The sequence below is a fragment of the Sus scrofa genome, chromosome 13, assembly GCF_000003025.6.
Source record: "Sus scrofa isolate TJ Tabasco breed Duroc chromosome 13, Sscrofa11.1, whole genome shotgun sequence".
NCBI lineage: Eukaryota > Metazoa > Chordata > Mammalia > Artiodactyla > Suidae > Sus > Sus scrofa.
In genome coordinates, this window is record NC_010455.5 from 151,735,480 (window position 1) to 151,756,688 (window position 21,209).

At 38.0% G+C, this 21,209-nt stretch overlaps 1 protein-coding gene across 26 annotated transcripts in view; it reads right to left on the reverse strand.

The window, feature by feature from the left end:
• The window catches only part of BBX (BBX, HMG-box containing), a 286,716-nt gene that overhangs the window by 17,104 nt on the left and 248,403 nt on the right, over positions 1–21,209 (reverse strand). For 22 of the 26 annotated variants that reach the window (XM_021070468.1, XM_021070466.1, XM_021070457.1 and 19 more), the window contains 5 exons: positions 19,250–20,258; positions 18,145–18,283; positions 14,241–14,389; positions 5,363–5,452; positions 3,917–3,976 (listed from right to left, as the gene is read on the reverse strand). In XM_021070468.1, coding sequence (XP_020926127.1) covers positions 3,917–3,976; positions 5,363–5,452; positions 14,241–14,389; positions 18,145–18,283; positions 19,250–20,258 — 1,447 coding nt within the window. The remainder of the gene's footprint in view (positions 1–3,916; positions 3,977–5,362; positions 5,453–14,240; positions 14,390–18,144; positions 18,284–19,249; positions 20,259–21,209) is intronic. The other 4 variants (XM_021070469.1, XM_021070484.1, XM_021070482.1 and 1 more) reach the window with 1 other exon arrangement.

Here is a 21,209-nt window from a genome sequence, read left to right on the forward strand (position 1 = left end):
GCTGTTGTCAAGATTAGTTTTGACAAAAAGTATATGACACCATAACTTGGTGGAAAGATAAAACAGTGGCTGTGGTAGGATATCTTGGTTTATCTGCAAATTTCACCTCTAATTCTCCCCTATAGGTAATCTTTTCCTAATGACCTGCAAAAGTTTCAGCAATGATTACTAAATCATTTTGAATTTTAAAAGCATGGGGAAAATGCTTAAAATAGATTATAAGCTTAGCATTTAAACCACAGATGTGATTACTAAACACCTGAAGATTTTGGATATTTGGTGGGGGAAAAAAAGAATGGAAAGCCAATTATACTCAGGGTGGTATAAAGAAAGGATAATGAATTTTCAGATCATCCACTTGAACAGAACTCAGGAGCACTCAACAGTGCTCATTTAGACATCAGCTACAAACTACTCCTGTTCACCCTTTGCCCAGGACAGCCTACACATACTGACTGTCCTGATCATGGTTTCATTTTTCTGTCCTTATGTATTTATAGTCTCCAAGGTGAAGTTTTAATTACCAGTGATATGGCCATAGGTGAGAGAGAGGATGAAGTAAAGACCTAGATAATTCACAAGGCACATAGTCACCACCTGAACAAGATGTAGGAGACAGAATAAAAATAAATAACAAAAAAGGTCACTTTAAATTACTGGTTAATTTCCAATGTTCAAGTTGATTCCTTTTTTCCTGGTGACATAAAATGTATTTGCCCTCTATGCTAAAGGATGTGCAATTTTCAGTGCATATTCTCCAAAGTTTTGTTCCATATACATTAATAATAAATATAATTAAGTATCAACAATAATAAATATTTCTAACTAAACCCCTGGGACTTCGTATAAGACTCAAAATTGATTTGCATTTATGCCCCCAAAGGGCAGAAAATTAGGGCTTCAGAATATGGTATGGTCAGCATTATATTATGCACTCAAGATATCACAGTAATAAATCAAGTGTTGGAGGGCAAAATGAAATGTATAGTTCATCTATCACTATGCCTTCTCATTCACCACACCCCTAAACACACATATCTTACCATGGAGCACAAATGTAGAGAGTGAATCCTAATGAGGTTCAACAGTTTGTCCTGCTGAAAACTGCTAATAGGTGGCAGGTCTGAGAGTAGCACCCAGGTCTCCTAATTCCTACCCACTTCGCTCTTTCTAGCCCCCTGCACATGCTATGAGACTTCCTTTTATATGAGGTAGGGTTTTCATTGTTTAAAAAACAAAATATTTAGAACAGTTTCACTTCAAGGAAAAAGCAATATGGTCTTAAATGCCCCTTTTAGATTCCTCTGATAGTTCATTGATCAAATCTGCGCAGAATGTATTTTTAAAATCTACAAGTGTGAATGTATGTCAATTTGGGGATGTTAATGCTGACAGCAGCACAACAGTTTTCTATTTTGTTTTGCCAGCAAAGTGCAGAAATGATACTCCACAGAGGTTGTGAATGTGAAATAACGAGTCAGAAAAGAGATGTACTGCTGGCAAAGCTTTCTGTAAAAGCAAAAAGACATAAAAGCAGACGTGCAGATCATGTGAACTATGCCCACTGAACAACAAAGTTCAGGTTTATAATGAACTCAAACTTGAATATTTTTGGCAAATATCTTTAAAACATGAGTATTTTTGATAAATGACTTAAGCCACGCATGCATTCTAGTTTTTTCTCCTTTAAGGAAAAATAGTACTTTTGGGAATCAAGAGACACAGACTTGTTCATTAATTTACCCTTTCTGGCCATAAGCAAATCAAAGGGATTAAGTTAAAAGATGACCTCTAGGAGTTCCCGTCATGGCGCAGTGGTTAAAGAATCCGACTGGGAACCATGGGGTTGCGGGTTTGATCCCTGGCCTTGCTCAGTGGGTTAAGGATCCAGCGTTGCCGTGAGCTGTGGTGTAGGTTGCAGACGTGGCTCGGATCCTGCGTTGCTGTGGCTCTGGCATAAGCTGGTGGCTATGGCTCCGATTAGACCCCTAGCCTGGGAATCTCCATATGCCGCGGGAGTGGCCCAAGAAATGGCAAAAAAGAAAAAAAAAAAAAAAAAAAAGATGACCTCTAAGATCCTTTCTGGTTTTCAAATGAAGCAACTCCTCATTTAGCACTATAAAAATGTTCAGCTCTTTTAAAATACCTAAATGGAAGAGTTCTCTGGTGGCCTAATGGTTATGGACTTTGTGTTGTCACTGCCATGGCTTGAGTGACTGCTGTGGCTCAGGTTCAATCCCTTGCCCAGGAACTTCTGCACGCTGGGGCACAGCCAAAAAATAAAAAAATAAATCTATAGAAAAATGGGCAACAATGGGAAGAATGGAAGGATGGCCCTTTACCCACCATGAAATTAGCATTTACTTGAGGGTTAAATATTTAACAGGAATTAGATAAAGTCACAAGTAAATATGATTGTGGGAAATTTTGTAATAAAATCTGTACTTGGGACATTATACTCGTCAGTATGGGGCTTTTCTTTGGCTATCCACAGGTCTCAGGGACATTCCATTGGATCAACGTTCAAGGTACAGGGAGGAAGCTAAGGTCAAGAGCCACTTGTGCAGGGTGCCCACCCACATCCAGCCAAACAGAAGAGCCCTGTGCTACCCCGAGACTCCCCATAAGCCTCTGCCTGCAACATGAGCTGCAAAAGGGAGTGTTTTTAGTTATAAGAACCTCTAATTTCTTGTTATTGTGGTTCAAAAGTTACAGATCCCCTTTTCGCAAATTAAACCCCACATGATCTTTAATAGGATCAAAAATCTGTCAGTTTTGATTTGAAAATTAAAAATAACCCAATTATGTAAAGTCGATAATTCACTGGGTTTTAGTTAGAGTCACGAAGTTGTGCAACCAATCTACGATCTAATTTTAGAGTGTGTTCATCGTCCCAAAGAAATCCTCTTCTTATTACCACTCTCCATTCCTCCCTCTCCTCCAAGGCCCTGGCAACTAATAATCTACTTTCTGTCCCTAGGACTTTGCTTATTTTAAGTCTTTCATTAAAATGGAACCATACAATATGTGGTCTTGGAGTTCCCATTGTGGCTCAGTGGGTTAGGAACCCAAACACGATGTCCATGAGAATGTGGGTTCGATCCCCAGCCCCCAGCCTCGATCAGTGAGTTAAGATCCTGTGTTGCGTGGATATGATATAGGCCAGCAGCTGCATCTCCCATTCAACCCCTAGCTAGGGAACTTCTATATGCCACGGTGTGGCTGGAAAAAGAAAAATAAAAACAAAAACTCAGCAATGTGTGGTTTTCTACATTTAGCATAAGGCTTTCAAGTTTCATCCTGTTACAGAATGAAGAGTTAACTTGATTATACTATGCTGTTGTAGTATGTTTTGAATTTTGATTTGATCAAATGTACCAGTCTTTTCTTTAGATTTCTGATTTTTGTCTTATTTAAGCAATCTTCCCCCTTCCTTGAGTTATAAATATATTCTCTAATAATTTGAAGTTTTGCTTATCATATTTAAATCATCTGCAGTTTATTTTGTATATGTCACGTAAAGATTTATTTCTTTTGCACTCTGGTCATCAATTGTTTAGCATTACTTATTGAATAGTGCACCAATTCTCCCTATTGTTTTGTAATGCCTCGTTTATCACACAATAAAGTCTCATGTATGTTAAAAAAAAAAAAAAACAATTATGACACTCAAGATGAATGCTGTTGGCTGGGCCTACGTAAATTATGCTTTTTTGTTTGGGGTTTTTTTGGCTATGCCCACGGGAACTTTTGGAATTTCCCTGGCCAGGGACTGAACCTGCACCACTGCAGTGACAATACAGGATCCTTAACCTGTTGCACCACAACGGGAACTCCAAGTTATGCCTTTTAAAACCTACAAAATTATGCTACTTCCAGCAGAGACTACCTGAGGCGATGCAATGAATTATTTTACCTTCTGTTGGGTGAATGGCATCCAAGAAGAATTGCTTGTTTGACCATTTATCCCCACTTCCTAAAAACAACGACAAAAAAGAAAAGTGAAATTCTACCCCTAGCATAGACATATATACTATAAAAATAAGACAATATACAAAATGATTTAAATGAAAAGCATTCTCACACAAATGAAGCAGAATTTTACACAACCATTTAATTTCCAAAATTGCATTTTCCAACTAAAATAATTGGGCTATATAGGAAATGAGTAAACAAATTTGCCTTTTTAAAATATGTTGTATAATTACATGACTTTAATCAAGATAACATGAAGATTGGTTAAAAGCTAACGATAAAAGCTGATATTTTACCTAAAGAGTGACATTTCTCCCCTGGAAGCAGGGAAAAAAATAATAACATACAAAACAAAAACTAAGAGGCTGAAGTGGAGGTGAAAAAAAAAAAAAAACGCAAATTAAGTAAAAGGTTACACACAGGAACACGCAGGCATGTATGTCTACACACAGAAGACAGCTGCATTTAAAGCCTCATTCCAGAAACACGGAAGGCTCCACATCTGGCCATGCACGTAGATGCAAACAGGCATCAGATGAGCAGGTTCATGGCAGTCACGACACCAACATGCAGGGGGATGCTAGAGAAAGCCTGACTTTCCAGACACGTGACTGTACTGAACCAGATGGGGAGATACATCTTCTGTGTGAAAGATGACTAGCAGCCTGAACTGTGTGAGAAGAGAGGAAACTTCAGATGAGCCCTGAGCCCTGAGCCCTGAAGAGGTTCAAGAGCCCATTGAGATCATAACAACTAGACAGATGCTCAGAGTAAAGGGAGGGCAGAGTGCGTAGGTCTCTAGTGCCCTCTGGAAATAACTGTTACATGACTGAAGGAGGTGGGAAGATTTTGACAAAGTATATAGATAGGAAAAAAAAAAAGAGAGAGATAGGTTACAATGTAGGAGTGGAATCCTGCTTGACGAGAGAATCCTCAAGTATCGGAGGAAGTATAGAAACTGTGGGACTTTCAGATGAACACAAAACTGGTTAAGATTTTAGGAGGTAGGAAAGTGAGGTCCTGCTTTTAAGGCTGCCCAACATGAGAAAAACCAGAATAGACAAAAAATAAAGTGAAGAGCTTCAGAAGACTAAATTGCAAAGTGCACAACATAAAAAGGGGAAAAAAGGCAACTGTAGGATTCATATGGAACTCTGAAAATAGAGACGAACATGGGATTTGAGTAGGAATCCCAGTGAAGGAGATCTCTCTTGGCCATGAGCTGCAGAGTCTAGGAATGAGGAATGTGCCTGTGTCAGGAGCCGATGACACTGAAGCAAGCAAAGGGGAGGTGGAGGCAAAGGTGCTGCAGTGAAGCATCACTCAAAGACGAGCTCACGATGAAGGTGGCTGAGAAACCTTAATGGAGGACGGAAGGCACCAATACCTTTTTCCGGAACATTAGGCTTCTCCTTTTTGTGCTTATATTTGCTGACAATTTTGTGGAATAAGTTCTTTTTCTGAGACTGGAAAGGACCTACAGACAATATTAATATAAATATATTTAAAATTCACAAGTTTCATAAAAATACTGTGTGTTTCTAAACAATTAAACCCTCCCCCAACCTGAGAATGGAGTCAAAAGAAATGTCATCTTCCACTTTTCTCATCTGACTCGTGTTTAGTGCCCTTCCCTAGATTTACTGAAAAAACAGTGAGATTTCCTTAGAAATATATTGGGCAAAGCCTCCATTAGGGTGACACCCCCAGCAGAAACTGCAGAGTGTATGAGCAGAGACAGACTACAACCAATAACAGCAAAAGATATGTAGTCTGTAATAAAGAAAATATTTTACTTAAAGCTCCTAAATATCCCAAAGGAAATTCATCTCCCCTAAGAAACTGAGTTTCACAAGGACAGCCCTTAGAGGACAACTTTTAAGTCAGCCTGACAGCATCGGATAGCTTTCTAGCTTATTCTAAGAATATTCTAGGAAGAAAAAAGTGATTTAAAGGTAGAAAAATATGGAGTTCCCACTGTGCCACAGTGGGTTAAGGATCTGGCTTATCTCTGTGGTGGCGCCAGGTTTAACCCCAGGCCCAGAGCAGTGGGTTAAGGATCTGGCAGCTGGGGTGTAGGTCACAGCTGTGACTCAGATTCAATCCCTGGCCCAGAAACTTCCATATGATATGGGTGTGGCTGACAAAGAAAGAAAAAAAAAATTTGAAAAGTATTTGCCAAAACTTTTTTCCTAGGGGTGGTGGTGGTGTGGGGAGTGGTGAGACTGTATGAGTTTCCTCAGATAAAAAAAAAGAGAATTGGGATTTTTCAGTCCCCAACAGAAACGCCAACAACAGCAATGACCTCCCAAGAGCAGGCTGCTTCCTATGCTTTGCTGATATTCTCATGTTAGACTGATAACTGTTATGTAATTTTGTTTCCTCACCTGTAAATGGCGATAATATCAGTGCCTAACTCACAGGGTTGGTGTGAGGATTTAAAAAGTTAGCAGCTCTCTAAGGTGGCCCTGCTGCATTTACTCACCTACCAGCATCTGCACCCACATGTCTGCTTTCCTCCCAGAGGCAAACTATCTCCTGTCTAAAGGATACAATTAAATGGCTTTTATATTCACAAATATTTGTAGCCACCATCAATTTTAGAACATATCTACCACCTCCAAAACAAAGCCCATATCCTTTAGCTCTCAGCTCTCCCCATATTTGTATTCTTACTCCCCCAGATGGCCCGGCTAAACCTCCATTACAACGTTGAATAGAAATGATGAGAGTGGATGTCCTTGTCTTACTCCCTATCTTGGCAAGAAAGCTCCCAATTTTTCACCATTAAGCATAATCGTAGTTGTGAGGTTTTTTTAGATGTACTTTATCAGGTCAAGGAAGTTCCCTTCTATTCTGATTTTGTTATCATGAAAGGGTGGTTCATTTTGTTAAATGCTTTTTCTACATCTATTGAGATGATCCTGTGGATTTTTCTTTGTTGTTGTTCTACTGATATGGTATATTATATCAACCAACCCACCCTTGCATTCTTGGAGTAAAATTCCAACTGGTCACAGTATATAATTCTTCTTATATGGATTCCGTTTGTTAGTATTTTTGTTGATGATTAGTTTTTCTTTCTTGTGATGTGTGTGTTTGTCTACTTTTGACCTTGGGGTAACGCTGGCCTCATAGAGTGAGTTGAGAAGTGTTCCCTCCTCTTCTATGAAAAACTGGTATTAATTCTTCTTTAAATGTCTGGAAAAAGTCAGCGGTGAAGCCATATGTTCCTGGGCTTCTTAGGAAAGGAGGCACTTTTTTATTGCTAAATTTAATCTTTAGACTAGTTATACATCTATTCTGACTATCTATTTTTCAGTCAGGTTTGGATAGTGTCTTTCTACTAACTGTCCATTTCATGTAGGTTATCTAACTTAATGGCATACAATTGTTCATTTATAATCCTTTCCATTTTTGTAAGATTGGTAATAATGGCCCCTATTTCATTTCTGATTCTAATAATTTGAGTCCTCTTTTTTTCTTGGTAAGTCTAGCTAAACGTTGCTTAAATTTGTTACTCTTTTCAAATAATTAGTTTTTGCTTTAGGTTTTAATTATTTTCTCTACTGTTTTCCCATTTTTATTTAATTAATTTCATTAATTAATTCTCTAATCTTAATTACTTCCTTTTTTCTACTTCCTTTAGGTTCAGTTTGTTCTTCTAATAGTGTCTCAAGACAGGTTAGGTTATCGATTTGAGATCTTTCTTATTATATGTATTTATATAAACTCTCCTGTAAGCAATGCTCTAGCTGTATCCCATAAATTTTGGTATGCTGCATTTTCATTTTAACTCCAAGTATTTTCATATTTCCCTACTGATTTTTTCCTTGACTTGCTGGTTATTTATAGTACGTTGTTTAATTCCCATATATTTTTGAGTTTTCTAAATTTTTTTTCCTGCTGTTGATTTTTAATTTCATTCCACTATGGTCAAAAAAACATAATTTGAATTATTTCAATCCTTTTAAATGTATTGGTTTGTTAAATGCAAACATTTAACAAACGCAGCATATAGTATGTTCTGGAGACTGTTCCATGTGCACTTGAGAAAGATGTATATTATGTTATTATTGAGTGGAGTGTTCCATATATGTCTGTTAGTTCTAGCTGATTTAAAGTATTCAGGCTTTTACCTCTCCTATTGATCTTTGGGCCTAGTTGTTCTATCAAATCTATTCTTTTTTCCATAGTACTGCCCACCTTCTTACAAATTATATATTTTTCCTATTGTTTAGGCTTATTTATTGTCTGGCACTCCCACTACAATAAAACCTCCATGGCAGCAGGGTTCTTTGTTTTCAAAGAATATATTCACAGATATATTCTACATGCCTAGAATGGTGCTTAACACATGACTGATTTTCAACAATACTGTTGCATGAACAAATAAATAAAGGTCTTAAAACACAGGAAGGCACAAATAAAGAGCTCGAGAAATGACAGTTATTGCTGTTATTACTGATAACATAAAGATGTGCAAGATTTTGATGACTATACAAGACATCCATCGTTCTAAATAACCAAAAGGAAATACTTCTGAATTGGGTGGTGGTGGTTTGAAATCAAGGAAAGAAAACACTTCTTGTTTTGTTCTGGGGGAGTTGCAGGGGGAAGTGAGCAGTAAAGGAAAGAAAATAAATTTAACAAATACAAAGAAAATCTATCATGTATACAAACTACATTAGTATCACAGGTATTCTCTACAGTCCATCTGCAGTCACTCATAGGTATTTCAGACAACCCAGGAAACTGCAGGCTTATGCACATGAATGACAGGCACATGGGTAATCACAGAAAACAGAAATAGAAGACAGCAGAAAAACAATTTTGAGACTTTTCAGAGCCATAAGGATCTCAGTGATTTACCCACAGGAAAACAATTTCATTAGAATAAGGTATTGGCTCATAGGGAGAATGGTTTCTGTATTCATCACTGTGTATGAGGACAATAGGATAAGGAAGTGGTTGACAGAAGCAAAATGATTTGATGTAAGGAAAGGGTTAAGAAAGAAGAAAAGAATATATATTTTCAGACCCAACCACACTCAGAGAAATTTAAAAAGTACAATTTAAGGACAAAGCTAAATACAGAGCTTGTCAATTTAAACATTAAAAAAAGAACATCCAGAGTGGTTTAGTACATAGAAGAGCTCCTGGAAAATTATATTTTTAAGCCTCCTTGCTGATAGCCATCCCCAAACTATAACTATAAAACATATCTAAGCCAATGACAACTTCAGGTAAAAGAGGAATTGAAAAACATGAAGGAGTAATGGATAAGGTATGATGGTATTTACTGAGAAGCAGTAATTTTAGAGTCAAGAAGTGAACAATTTGATTCCTGCCCACTACTAAGGAACATATGTTAGATATTTTGTCCAAGGAAAATAACGTAATAAAAATTAGTAATAAATAGCACATATAAGAAAATTTGCTACTACTTTCCTTAATTATTCTATTAACATAGAAATGTCCATGGAGGTAAAGAAAAGAAGGCAGGAAGTCTAAAGTGGAAGAATTTTAGAAGAAATCATTCAGAAAGCAAAGAACTGGCAGCTTTCACTAAACCATCATCTCAAGTTTCCATTCCCTCATCTTCCTTCCAAATCTCTTGAAAGACTGTTGCACCAGCTTCCTCTTCCTTATGTCAAAATCACCAGCTGTTGGCATGTAAACTAGCTTAGGAGTCGACTCCACTTATGACTCGGGGCACAATGGCCTGTATTTGAAGGTATCAATCTCTTTTGCACCCCAACTTCACAGTGGGTAGAAAACAGCAGAGAGAAACCCCAATCTGGGAGGGTTAGAGGAGTTGCCACAGAGACATGAATAACGACTTTCCCAAAACACTAATGTTGTCCAAGGTTTGCTGAAAAATGCGCACATTTTGGCTGAGAAGTGTAGTCTCACTCGATTCATGTCAGTATTAGTATAACACGAGGAATTTTCAAGGTCAGCAGGTAAGGTGAATTAAGTGAACTGTGTTCTATAGAACAGTTGTAAGAAACAAGAGGTTGGTTGTGACGGCTGAATGTAGTTTTGTGGTTTTAAGCTATAAAAAGAGCAGAACTTTTATTCGAAGACTAGGTTGTCCTTTCTGTAATGGACACATAAGTAATGAATGAACAATGAAACAAAAAATTCCTTTGTAATAATATAGAGTAAAGTACTCCTGACTGCTAGGCATGTGGATCTGTGGACTGGAATAAATAAATTCAAGTAAACCAGGCACAAACAAGTTCACTGAAGGGGAGGAGTGATCTTACTGGGCTAGACATGCATGCCTTGTTAAAAACCTCAGGATTATATCAGGTATACCTTTAACGTCTGCAAATGTGCTGTCACCATACTCAAAAAAACGTTTGGGGGAGTTCCTGCTGTGGCTCAGCAGTAAGGAACCCGACTAGCATCGGATGTGGATTTGATCCCTGGACTCACCTAGTGGGTTAAGTATCTGGTGTTGCCCAGGGCCGTCATGCAGGTCACAAACACAGCTTGGATCCTGCTGTTGCTGTGGCCAGAGACTGCAGCTCCAATTCAACCTTTTGCCTGGGAACTTCCATATGGTGCACATGCGGAGAAAGAAAGAGAGAGAGAAAGGGAGAGAGAGGGAGAGAGAGAAAGGAAAGGAAGGAAGGAAGGAAGGAAAGAAGGAAGGAAGGAGGGAGGGAGGGAGGGAGAAAGAAAGAAAGAAAGAAAGAAAGAAAGAAAGAAAGAAAGAAAGAAAGAAAGAAAGAAAAAAGAAAAAGAAAGAGTTTGGTAGCAACGAAAACTCTTAAATAATTACAGGACAAAAGACAAGAGTTCTGCCCAATATGGAAGCTATCACTTCCTGAGAGTAAAGGATAGCCTAGCTATCATTACATCTTTGCTCTTGAACACCAAAAAGTATCCTCAGGTTGGTTCAATCCCAAACAGGGAATTCTGTGCTCAATCTTTAATTTTTGTAAAACCTGCTTCTTTTATTGCCACTGTGATTTTTAAAAATCTCAAATCCTTAACTATTTGAAATTTCAATCTTGCAATAAAAGTGTGAATAAGAAAAAAATGAGAAAGAGTATAGTGTGTTTGTTAATGGGCTAAAAAACGTGAAAAGATAAAGGCACGAGGGAGGAGAAACTAAGTCAAGGGTCAAGCTTGGGCATAATTTAAACACTCTAAATTGAACTCAATTAACTTTTCCCCCATGACCCTACTTTGCGTGAAAATAACTATTTTGCAGAGCACTCTGACTTCGGATACTTTTGTAAAAAGTGCTTCATACATTAACTATATATTTAATGTGTCAAAACAAATCTCTCAAGATGTTACAATTAAATTTAGTTATAATTTAAAGCTTCCATTTGAATATATACAAGTAACTGTGGCAGACAGACCAGAAAACACTATGGGGAATGGGCTGCTTCAGCTGACCTGCATTGTGAGTTAGATGGACTATAATTTCCTGGATCATTTGGTCCTGGAAGCAAAGAGAAATTCTATTCCTAAGTCATCTGTATCCTAAGCCTACTCAAACGTAGCCTGAGCTTCGTTGGAGGAATTATTTTTATCCCTTTTTACTATAGAGTTTCTGACAAGATCTACCTCATAGACATAAGGGACAGGGCAGAGATAGTGGCGGGGACAATGGGAAAGGGGAAGAGACCACTTGGAAATACAGATATAAATAAGACCACTGGAAAAATAAGCCCAGGCAGGTACTATGGTTCTGAGATATATAACTATATCAATGCATACATAATGATTTCTTCTAGATATTACATTTCAGAAAAATTCTACACATTTTATACCACCTGGAATAGCTAAATAAATAAATAAACATACCTAGTATAAGGACAGGGGAAAAATGTAAAGAATGCTGAATAACAACTTAGAAGAAAATAAAATAGAGACAAGTGGTAAATTGTTGGAAGAGGAAAATGAGATTTCTTATGAACACATGCTCCTTTACTAATGAACTAATGATCTCACACCCAGTGTTTGCTTTGAACGATTCATTATGCAAAGATGCAAAGGGTCTAGAGTCTAAGAAAACAATCTCCTCTATCCTCTAAAGATCAGGCAATTACAGCACAGCTGGTATGATAATTTCATTAATAACTTGTAGGAGAGTACACTGGTGCTGCTAATGCCAAATTACAGTCAGTCACAAATACTATTTCTTTAGTTTGTTAAATAGAGAATATATTATTTTAATTTCTGCTTTATTTTCATTGCATTTTGCTCCATGAGTCAGGATGCAGAGCAAAATCTAAGGTCTTGACAGACTTCCTACCTATGTAATTACTGATATACTGTACAAGAACCATGAACTTTGTGTGGCTTGAGAGGTATAACAGAAGAGTTAAGATGATGTTGTATGAAGTATAATCTAAAGTTCCAAAAAGCTGTTTCACGTCGAAAGAAATACTGTTAATCTCAGCTGGGAGAAGAAAACATAGAACAGACAACCAAGACCCAAGAGAAGGTATCATGAAAACAGATCCTAACTTCAGGATTTTACAGCTTCACAAAAATAAAATCTATTGTTACAGTCCCTGATAGATAATTTGACCAGCTTCAGAGCTCTAAAACGAGTGTCTCCAACTGCAAGGAGTGGAGGAAGAGAGTACATCCTGTAATCAATCAATTAAGTTCCATGTTATTGGCTTGTCAGGTATTTATCAGAAACTTTAAATCCTAGAATTATGAGGGCTGAAGCTACCTGGCATCTCCAGCTCTATGGTCTGCTCTGCCTATTCCTAAGCATCTCTAGGGCACAAGGACTGTCATTTCATTTGATAATCTATTACGGTACTCAGCTACCCACCTGTCAACAAGCCGCTTTCTTTCCTACCTATCTTGGAAGATCTCAGCACAACCTTACTTTATTTTCCCAGGTGAGCAAATGTGGTAATGCAACATTTCTTTTTTAGTTCTGTATTCGCTAGACTTGTTTTTATTAACCACAGCAGAAAACCGAGCTAATTCTAAAATCATCTTTACATTCCTCTGTGCCTTTTATCATGAAGGGGGCATTTTCTCAGCCTTTCAGACCCATCCTGAGATAAAGATCTCAGAGCAACTTTCTTCAGTGTACAAGGACAAAGGGTTGGTCTTGAAGGAGAAAGGTTTAGGTTTCTTCAGACGTAATTTTCCCTAGACATAAAACTTATCTTTTCCCCCCAATCCATCAAATTATATATCCTCATTATTTATCTTTAGTCAGTATCCTTGATTGCTAGATATGTAAAGATATATAATTATCTACCTATCTATCTATGCAATAGACAGGTAGGTAGGTAGGTAGATAGATGTTTAGAACCTTAGCTCCTGCCCATAAATGTAATGGTGGTCCCAGGTGCTGAGACCACTGGGGATGTCCTCACACTCTTTAAAACCCCTCTAATGTTGCCCCTATTAAGTGCTGAGATTCATCAAAGTCATGGAGATAATTTTAAATGCTTCCTTGATACACACAGAGAAGATGATATTCTTGATAATGAATATGCTAAACACAGCATTTTTCCAAATTAAAAAAAACCTGGGAGCTCCTGTTGTGGCTCAGTGGTAATGAACCCGACTGGTATCCATGAGGTTGCAGGTTGGATCCTTGGCCTCCCTCAGTGGGTTGAGGATCTGGCATCACAACAAGCTGTGGTGTAGGTCGTAGACGCGGCTCAGATCTGGCATTGCTGTGGCTGTGGCGCAGGCTGTTAGCTGAAGCTTCAATCTGACCCCTAGCCTGGGAACTTCTATATGCCACAGATACAGCCTTAAATTAAAACAAACGAACAAACAAACAAAAAAAAACTGATAAAAATTATACCGCCAGAGTACTAGGGGGAGTTGGTCACACTGCCAGTAAAGAATAGAGTCGACTTATTAGGTAAATGGAAGGATTTCTGTTGCAGACACACAGGAACAGAAGAATTGGACTCAGCCAGCAGCTTCTTCTCAAGAAAAGCTCAACATTCCCAACCTGATTTCTGGAAAGCAGAAGGTTGAATAGGTATAATATTTTGAAAAAAGCTACACATTTAAGGGCAAATGTACAGGTTGAGGTGCCAAAGGATGGAGGCTTCAGAGACTTAGGAAGGAAAGATGGGAGAGAGAGGTTAAGGCAGGAACCAAGATAACCCTGGAAAGCAACCTCAAATTCCAACTTGCTACTGCTTCAAGTCTAAATCCAATTACACATCTAAAAGGTGCTGCCACAGCTTAGAAGAGGGTTCTGTTAGATTCTGACCACGTGCAGAAAGGTGCAGCACCCTTCTCACCTTTGCTGGTTTTAGTTGGTTCTGAGGACATGCTGCCTGTCTTTTTCTTTTTTCTTGGGACAGGTACACATTTCCGGTCAAATGTAACAGGACTATATTGAGGGAGGCTGTTGAATTTCTTTTCAAATTCTTCATCCAGCTTTGTTGAGCTAATAAAAGAGGGGAGGTGATAGAATCAATCAGCACATGATGTAAATATTTGACGTAAATATTTAAACAGAAAATGATAAATGATAAAAGATAGAGTTTAAGATATTCCATTTGAAAACAGGGTCCGTTAGAATTAGGGATAAATTCTGTGCAATGACAAAAAACATCTTTTTAGAAATACTTGAGAAGATTTACTAATAGTTTTCTTCATACACTCACAAGACAGGTTACATCATTGCCTTAGAAAAGCAGAAACACTATATAAAATAGTAAAATAGTAAAATATTTTTGAAGTGGAGAATTTGCAGTTCTCTCCATTGGTATGGGAATGTTTCACCAAGTTCAAAACAAAGCATATTCATTCTATCCAGGTAAGTATCTCATTCTAAAGATTCTCATATATGTGTGTGTTGTATGTGTTGTGTGCATGTGTGTCTCTCTCTCTCTATATATAGCAAGTCTTATTGATAGTATGGTATATTGGTAACTTTGTAAATTTAATTTCAAAAAATTTATTGACTGGTACTTGATTAAAACATATACCCACAAAGAAAATGCAAACGAATATTCTGAATATTAGAAAAAAATTCTGGACAGTTGACTAGGATGAGGACAAAACACTCAATGAGAAAAGTAAAGCCAGTTTTCAAAGAACACACTGGCAGAGTGGCAACATCACTTTAATCCAAGCCACAAATGATTTCAGGAATGCCACCAGCAAAGTTGGGAAATCCTTGGGCTGCTTTTGACTGTCTCCTAGTCGTCCCATGCCACCACCCACCCCCGCCCTGACAGCAATGGCAGTCTGCCTGCTGGATGCTAGGCAGACTGCTGGCTTTCACTTATAGTGAGACCTATTAACTAAGATGCAATCCACACAGATGGGAGAAGCTGCAGGAGAACTTCTGTGCTTGACAGATGGAAAATGGAAGGCATGCTGGGAAGAGAGCCCCTTTAAGTAACGACCTTCCAGAAGCTAACATGTCAGGCTGCTACCTGAGGGATATACATGAGCTGTGTGTCCACCTAAGACTGTTCCAGTGTTGGAGAAAGAAATGGGATCAGAGATAAGACAGGCAGATGACTGTAAGAATGGCCAACAGAAAAAAGGCCCACTATTGGAGTTCCCATCATGGCACAGCGGAAACAAATCCGACTAGGAACCATAAGCTTGTGGGTTCGACCCCTGGCCTGGCTCAGTGGGTTGAAGATCTGACGTTGCTGTGAGCTGTGGTGTAGGTCACAGATGCAGCTCAGATCTGGTGTTGCTGTGACTGTGGTGTAGGCTGGCAGCTGTAGCTATGATTGGATCCCTAGCCTGGGAACCTCCATATGCTGCGGGTGCAGCCCTAAAAGGACAAAAGCCAAAAAAAAAAAAAAAAAAAAAAAGAAAGAAGGAAAGAAAAAGGCCCACTATCAAGTTCTAACAAAGCAGTGAAGGGTAGTGGGTGGCGATGATATTCTTCCTTTAACAACATTTTCTCGTTAACAGTTAACAAATATTTATCCTGTTGGAAAATCAGATACTACTGACACTAATCAGTTGCTATCAGAAAGCTATCTATAATAAAGTCATAAATTTTTCAGTGCTGTGGAAAAGCCAAAGAAAAATACAAAAATGCGAGATGTAATTCCTAAGGTCCCTTGGGACTTTTTCCCCCTTTTTTCAACTAGAATAATCCACCTGTGTTTTTCTTGGAGGAGCCTAAAAAAGTAGAACTGCCAATACGGAGTGAATTTTTCTTGGCTACAGTTAACAGGTAGCACATTTTCTGCGATAAAAGGGTTTAAAATGTTCATTTAGAAATCTCAGAGAAGATTGACAGGTACTGGCACTTTTCACTGCTCATGTACTGTGTTGTCATGTTCCAGACAAAGCACTCCCAGACAATCTGATTCCAACAGGCCAGTGTATAAAGGAAGGAGGAGAGGAAAGAGTGTTACTGTTGATTTGGCTTGTAGAAAACCACACCCCCAGGGAAATACACATGGCTTCCTTAAAAATGACTAAAACAAATAGAAACACCCCACAACCCAATCTCTTTTTAGGAACAGATTTTCAAAACATTGTTTCACTTTTCTTGTTTGTCAAAAAAGACTGGTGAAAACATCTTTCTCACAGCTTCAGCAATTTCTAATGGGAGCCTCAGAGAATCTTCTGCTAGGGAGCCTTCCTTTCTGCTTTATTCCCCTGGGACCTCATACTGTCTGCAAGAAGGGATCCTCCCCTCTCAGCTTGTGCCCTACAGCGCACAGGAAGTTCCAGAAGATTGAGAGCACTGGTTCTGATGCTTAACGGTCACTTTTCAAAGGAGATTCTGCAAACACTTTTATGTTGGACAATGACAAATATAAGGATTTTCATGTCATTGTTTAAGCATAATGTAAGCACAACTAAGTTGAACTACTATGGACTTTAAAAATATTAGAAACAATATATGTACAATTATAAATACATCATCTCAATATAAATAGTATTGAGAAATCATCATGAGAAATAATTTCCACCCTTACATGTGTGAGGAGGGCCTTAAGATTAACCAGACTTTTTTGTTTGTTTTGCTTTTTAGGGCTGCACCCTTGGCATATAGAAATTCCCAGGATAGGGGTCGAATCAGAGCTACAGGTGCCGGCATATAGCACAGCCACAGCAACATAGGATCTGAGCCTCATCTGTGACCTACACTGCCGAATGGCAATGCTGGATCCTTAACCCACTGAGTGAGGCCACGGATCGAACCTGCATCCTCATGGATACTAGTCAGGTTCATTACTGCTGAGCCACACTGGGAACTCCAAGATGAACTAGACTTTAAAGCACTGTAATGTCCAGTTGAAAATGTACATTATCCCAAAAAGAGAAATGAAAATATTTATGAATAAACCAAGTGTATAATACAATGCATAAAACTTGCATACCTTTAAACACTTATAAAAAATGGAAAATATATTAAAATGTATTTATTTCTACTCAATGTATATATTTCAAATTAGGCTAATGAGAAACCTCAAAGGGATTTCAAAACAGTACAATTAAATAGATAGATGCTTCCTTCACTAATAGAAAGCACTGGATCTCCTAACAAAATGGTTTATGTTAAGATTGGTATTAAACAGTCTGTTTTATATAATAAAACTGAAATAATCTTTAATGATTTTATCTTGATGTATGCTATTTCTTGATACTCCATTTCAATAGATAATTCATTGCTAAATATTCTCTGAACCAAGAGAATACTCAGTCTAATATTTTTTATTTTGGATCAATAGAATATAGCTTAAACAAAAAAAAAAGCAGAAATGTAATTTTACCTTGTTTTCAATTGTCATTATTTTATAAACATGTACATAATCTTTAGAATTATTAAATGAAGCATATACCATATATAAAATTAGCAAAATTTTAACATACTTACATCCATCGTAAACTTCAGATGGGAAATGCATCCTGGCACTATTAAGGATAGACAATGTCACACCACTAATATGAGATGAACCTCACAAATTCAGGCCCAAGTCTCAAATCTATACATTTTGTACTATCCTTAAAACATGAATGACACTATCACTCACACCGTGTTGACAGCAGGAACCATGTGACACACCTGACTTGTATTCCTTCATGTGCTTACTGAGACTGCAGCAAGTGCTGACTGGATACTCAAGAGAATAAGTAGCTAGCGATCTGTTTACCTTGAAAATACCACCACATTTGGGGTCTGTGCAGGGTGGTCGACTGCTCACTGGCACTTACCCAAGGAGAGAGTCTTCCTTTGGCTTTGTCTTCTTGAACTTCTTACTTCCACTGGTCCCAATCTGGTTGAACGTCCAACTTTCCTCATTCCAACACCCTTCCTGATCAGAAGAGTTTCCTTTTCCTGAGCTTCGTTTCCCTAAGGAAATTCAAAAGAAAGGGTAGGCTTGGGATATCGGAACGGAAGAGAAATCATCACATGCATGACGCTCTTGGTAACAACGTCAGAGTCCTCAGAGGGATTCGTGATAGACCACTTTTAATAACAGCACATGCAAAAATATAACTTGCAGATTTCAGATCCACAGTCCCATCATAACTCAACAGGTGCTACGTGACTCATGAGAGACTAACTACTACTAGCTTTTCCATTAGACAATCAGCCTAAGGTGTGGAAGCCCTTTCCTGGTGGGCACCATTAATTCTAATTTCTCTAAGACTTACTGGAATGCCATCACTGAGAACTATGTACTCCCAAGAATCTTCATACAGGACTTTTTAGTCCTATTTTCATACATCTCTATGGCTGGAATTTAGCTTGGCAAGGGGTAGCTGGACACCGTATTTCAAAACAGATAAATTTGTATGAAATAGTCAGGGAATAAAAGCATATACCTTAACTGATTTCTAGATACCATTAAGTTTTAAAGAGCTCTTCACTTCAATTACAGGTTTGATGGGCTAGATAAGTTATTTGCTTCTAGAGCCCACAGGTCAAAATTCTGCTAAACATATCTGCTTGATTCAGAATACTACTTCTGTCAATTTAAAAAACCAGCATAAGAGCTCTAAACATGCAGTATCGATCTTTCAAAATAAAAAGCCAGCCCCACGCCAGTTTAAAAAAAAAAAAAAGATCTGAATATCTTTGAATGCTTACATGCTGAGAACTATGTACAGAATGAATACAAACTCTCCTCAATGGTGCTAAAAGCATAGAGGTAAAATGACAAATGTATATAATCTATAAACCATAAAGAACTACACAAATGAGAACTATTATCCTGATATTATTTTGTTTTTGATTTCGGTTCTTTTCAATAGGTCTAAGGGAGAAATTCTGCTAGGCTTCCATGTTCTTTTCGGATGGGGAGACGTCACTCACCTCTGTCAACATTAGCTCGCAGAGAGGTGAGCATGCCCTCAGACACCAGGGTTTTATAAAGAGCACCTTTGCAAGACCTCTCGGATTTCCGGAAGCCACAAGTCTCTATTTTTCTGTGACAGTCACTGTCCTCAGGCTTGGCCTGTCCAGGTAGGCTGGGTGGTAGCGCATCCTCCGTGGGGGTCAACGGTTCTGCTTTTATACCCTCTGGCACCTCCCCAGGAATGTTCTTGCTGGCAGAAATACTGAGAAAATCTGGAGGTCTCGACTCTTTGGTGGTGTCCGAGGATTTCTCCTTTGACATTTTCTTCTCTCTGGATTTCACTTTTTTCTTTGGTGGCTTGGCATCCAAAATGCTTCCCTTGCCACTGGAGGATGTGCGGACCTTCTTGCGAGGGGTTTCTCCAAGCTTCTCGATGCCCCAGTCTCCCTTTGCAACAGCTTCAATGGTGTATATGACACTCTCAATGTCAGACTCTGAGGACTGCCTCTTTTTACAAGTCTTCTTGGGTGTGGATTTATCATTTCCATGTCGATCCATTTTGCTTTTTTTCTTCTTCTTTTTCAGCTTTTCTGGCTTGTTAAGTGTGGTGGGATCCTCAATGATCATAATTCCATGAGGATGGCACAAATGATCTTTTCTACTGGGAACATCACTTATTATTATCTTGCTACTGGCAGAGTAAGAAAAGTCAGGGAAGTGACTACATTTTTGATCTTCCTCTAATTCTTCCTTTTTAATATCTTTGGGATCTTCCATTTTTATTCCCATTATATCATCCATTCGCAGCTCCTCAAAATTTCTTAATTCTTTAGAATCTCTTCCATTTTCCTTGGCTGATTTTTCAACATCTGCTTCTTTCTGTAACCTGGCCTCATCTGGTTTCTCCATCTTTATTTCTCTTTCTTCTTTTCCCTTCTCCAATTCTTTAATTCTTCCACCATCTGCTTCTTTTGCTTTTATTAGTTTTGATTCCTCCATTTTCACCCCCTCTGATGCCAGGCACATCTAAACAGTTAAAACAAATATGAGAGAACAATCAAAAATACCATTATTCCCTACTAAAAATCAGATTAAATTTTTAAAGTACAACCTCTAAAAAAAATAACCAAACCAAACTTCAAACTTTACAATGACAAGTCCACTTATGCCAAACTAACTTAAGTCATTCAAATTAATAAAAGGCTTCAGAAATACATTCATTCAACTCTGTACTTAAATTCTCATTTTCCAGCTTCTAAGGAAGCTTTGCCTACGAAAACAAGATTTGGTAAAATAAGCATGGGATCTAGATAGAGTCCAAAGACCTGAGTCTGAGTCTTAATTTTGCTACTTGCTACCTTAGCACCTAGGAGTCATTTTGTTCCTTACTTCTGTCGCCTTTGTAAAATAAAAATGATGATTAACAGTTGTCTCAGAGGATTCTGTGAGGTCTAAGTGAGATGATGTACTTATGGCAGGACTTAGAAAATCATCCCAAAACTCTATTCAGATTTTTAGCTTTACTTTTTTCCTGGGAAAATGAGGGAAATAGCAACAACTTCTACCTACCCACTTAAAATTAATTGGTAACATTAAACAACTACAGAGGGTTTTGGTTAGCGAATAAAACATCATAGGTCCACAAATGCTGTTAGATAACTTGAAGATCACAAAAGCTCTGAAAAATAATTGATGGTTTGTTGCTATTATTCTTATTAATTCATTTGAGGGCAAACTCGATCTGATTAGAACTTACTTGGCTGCAAGTTCTGACCAGAATTATTATGAAACTGCTTAATGTGTTACTTTATTTCATTTAATGTGACTACTCATATTTTGCTATCAAATCTTCATGAATTTGAATATGCACTGGGGAGGTTAATGGCATACTCTAAGATACATGTATTTTCTCATTTTCCCTAACACCTGAAAAATTTTGAATGCCAAAACTCCTTTGGCAGCAATTTGGTTAAGTTT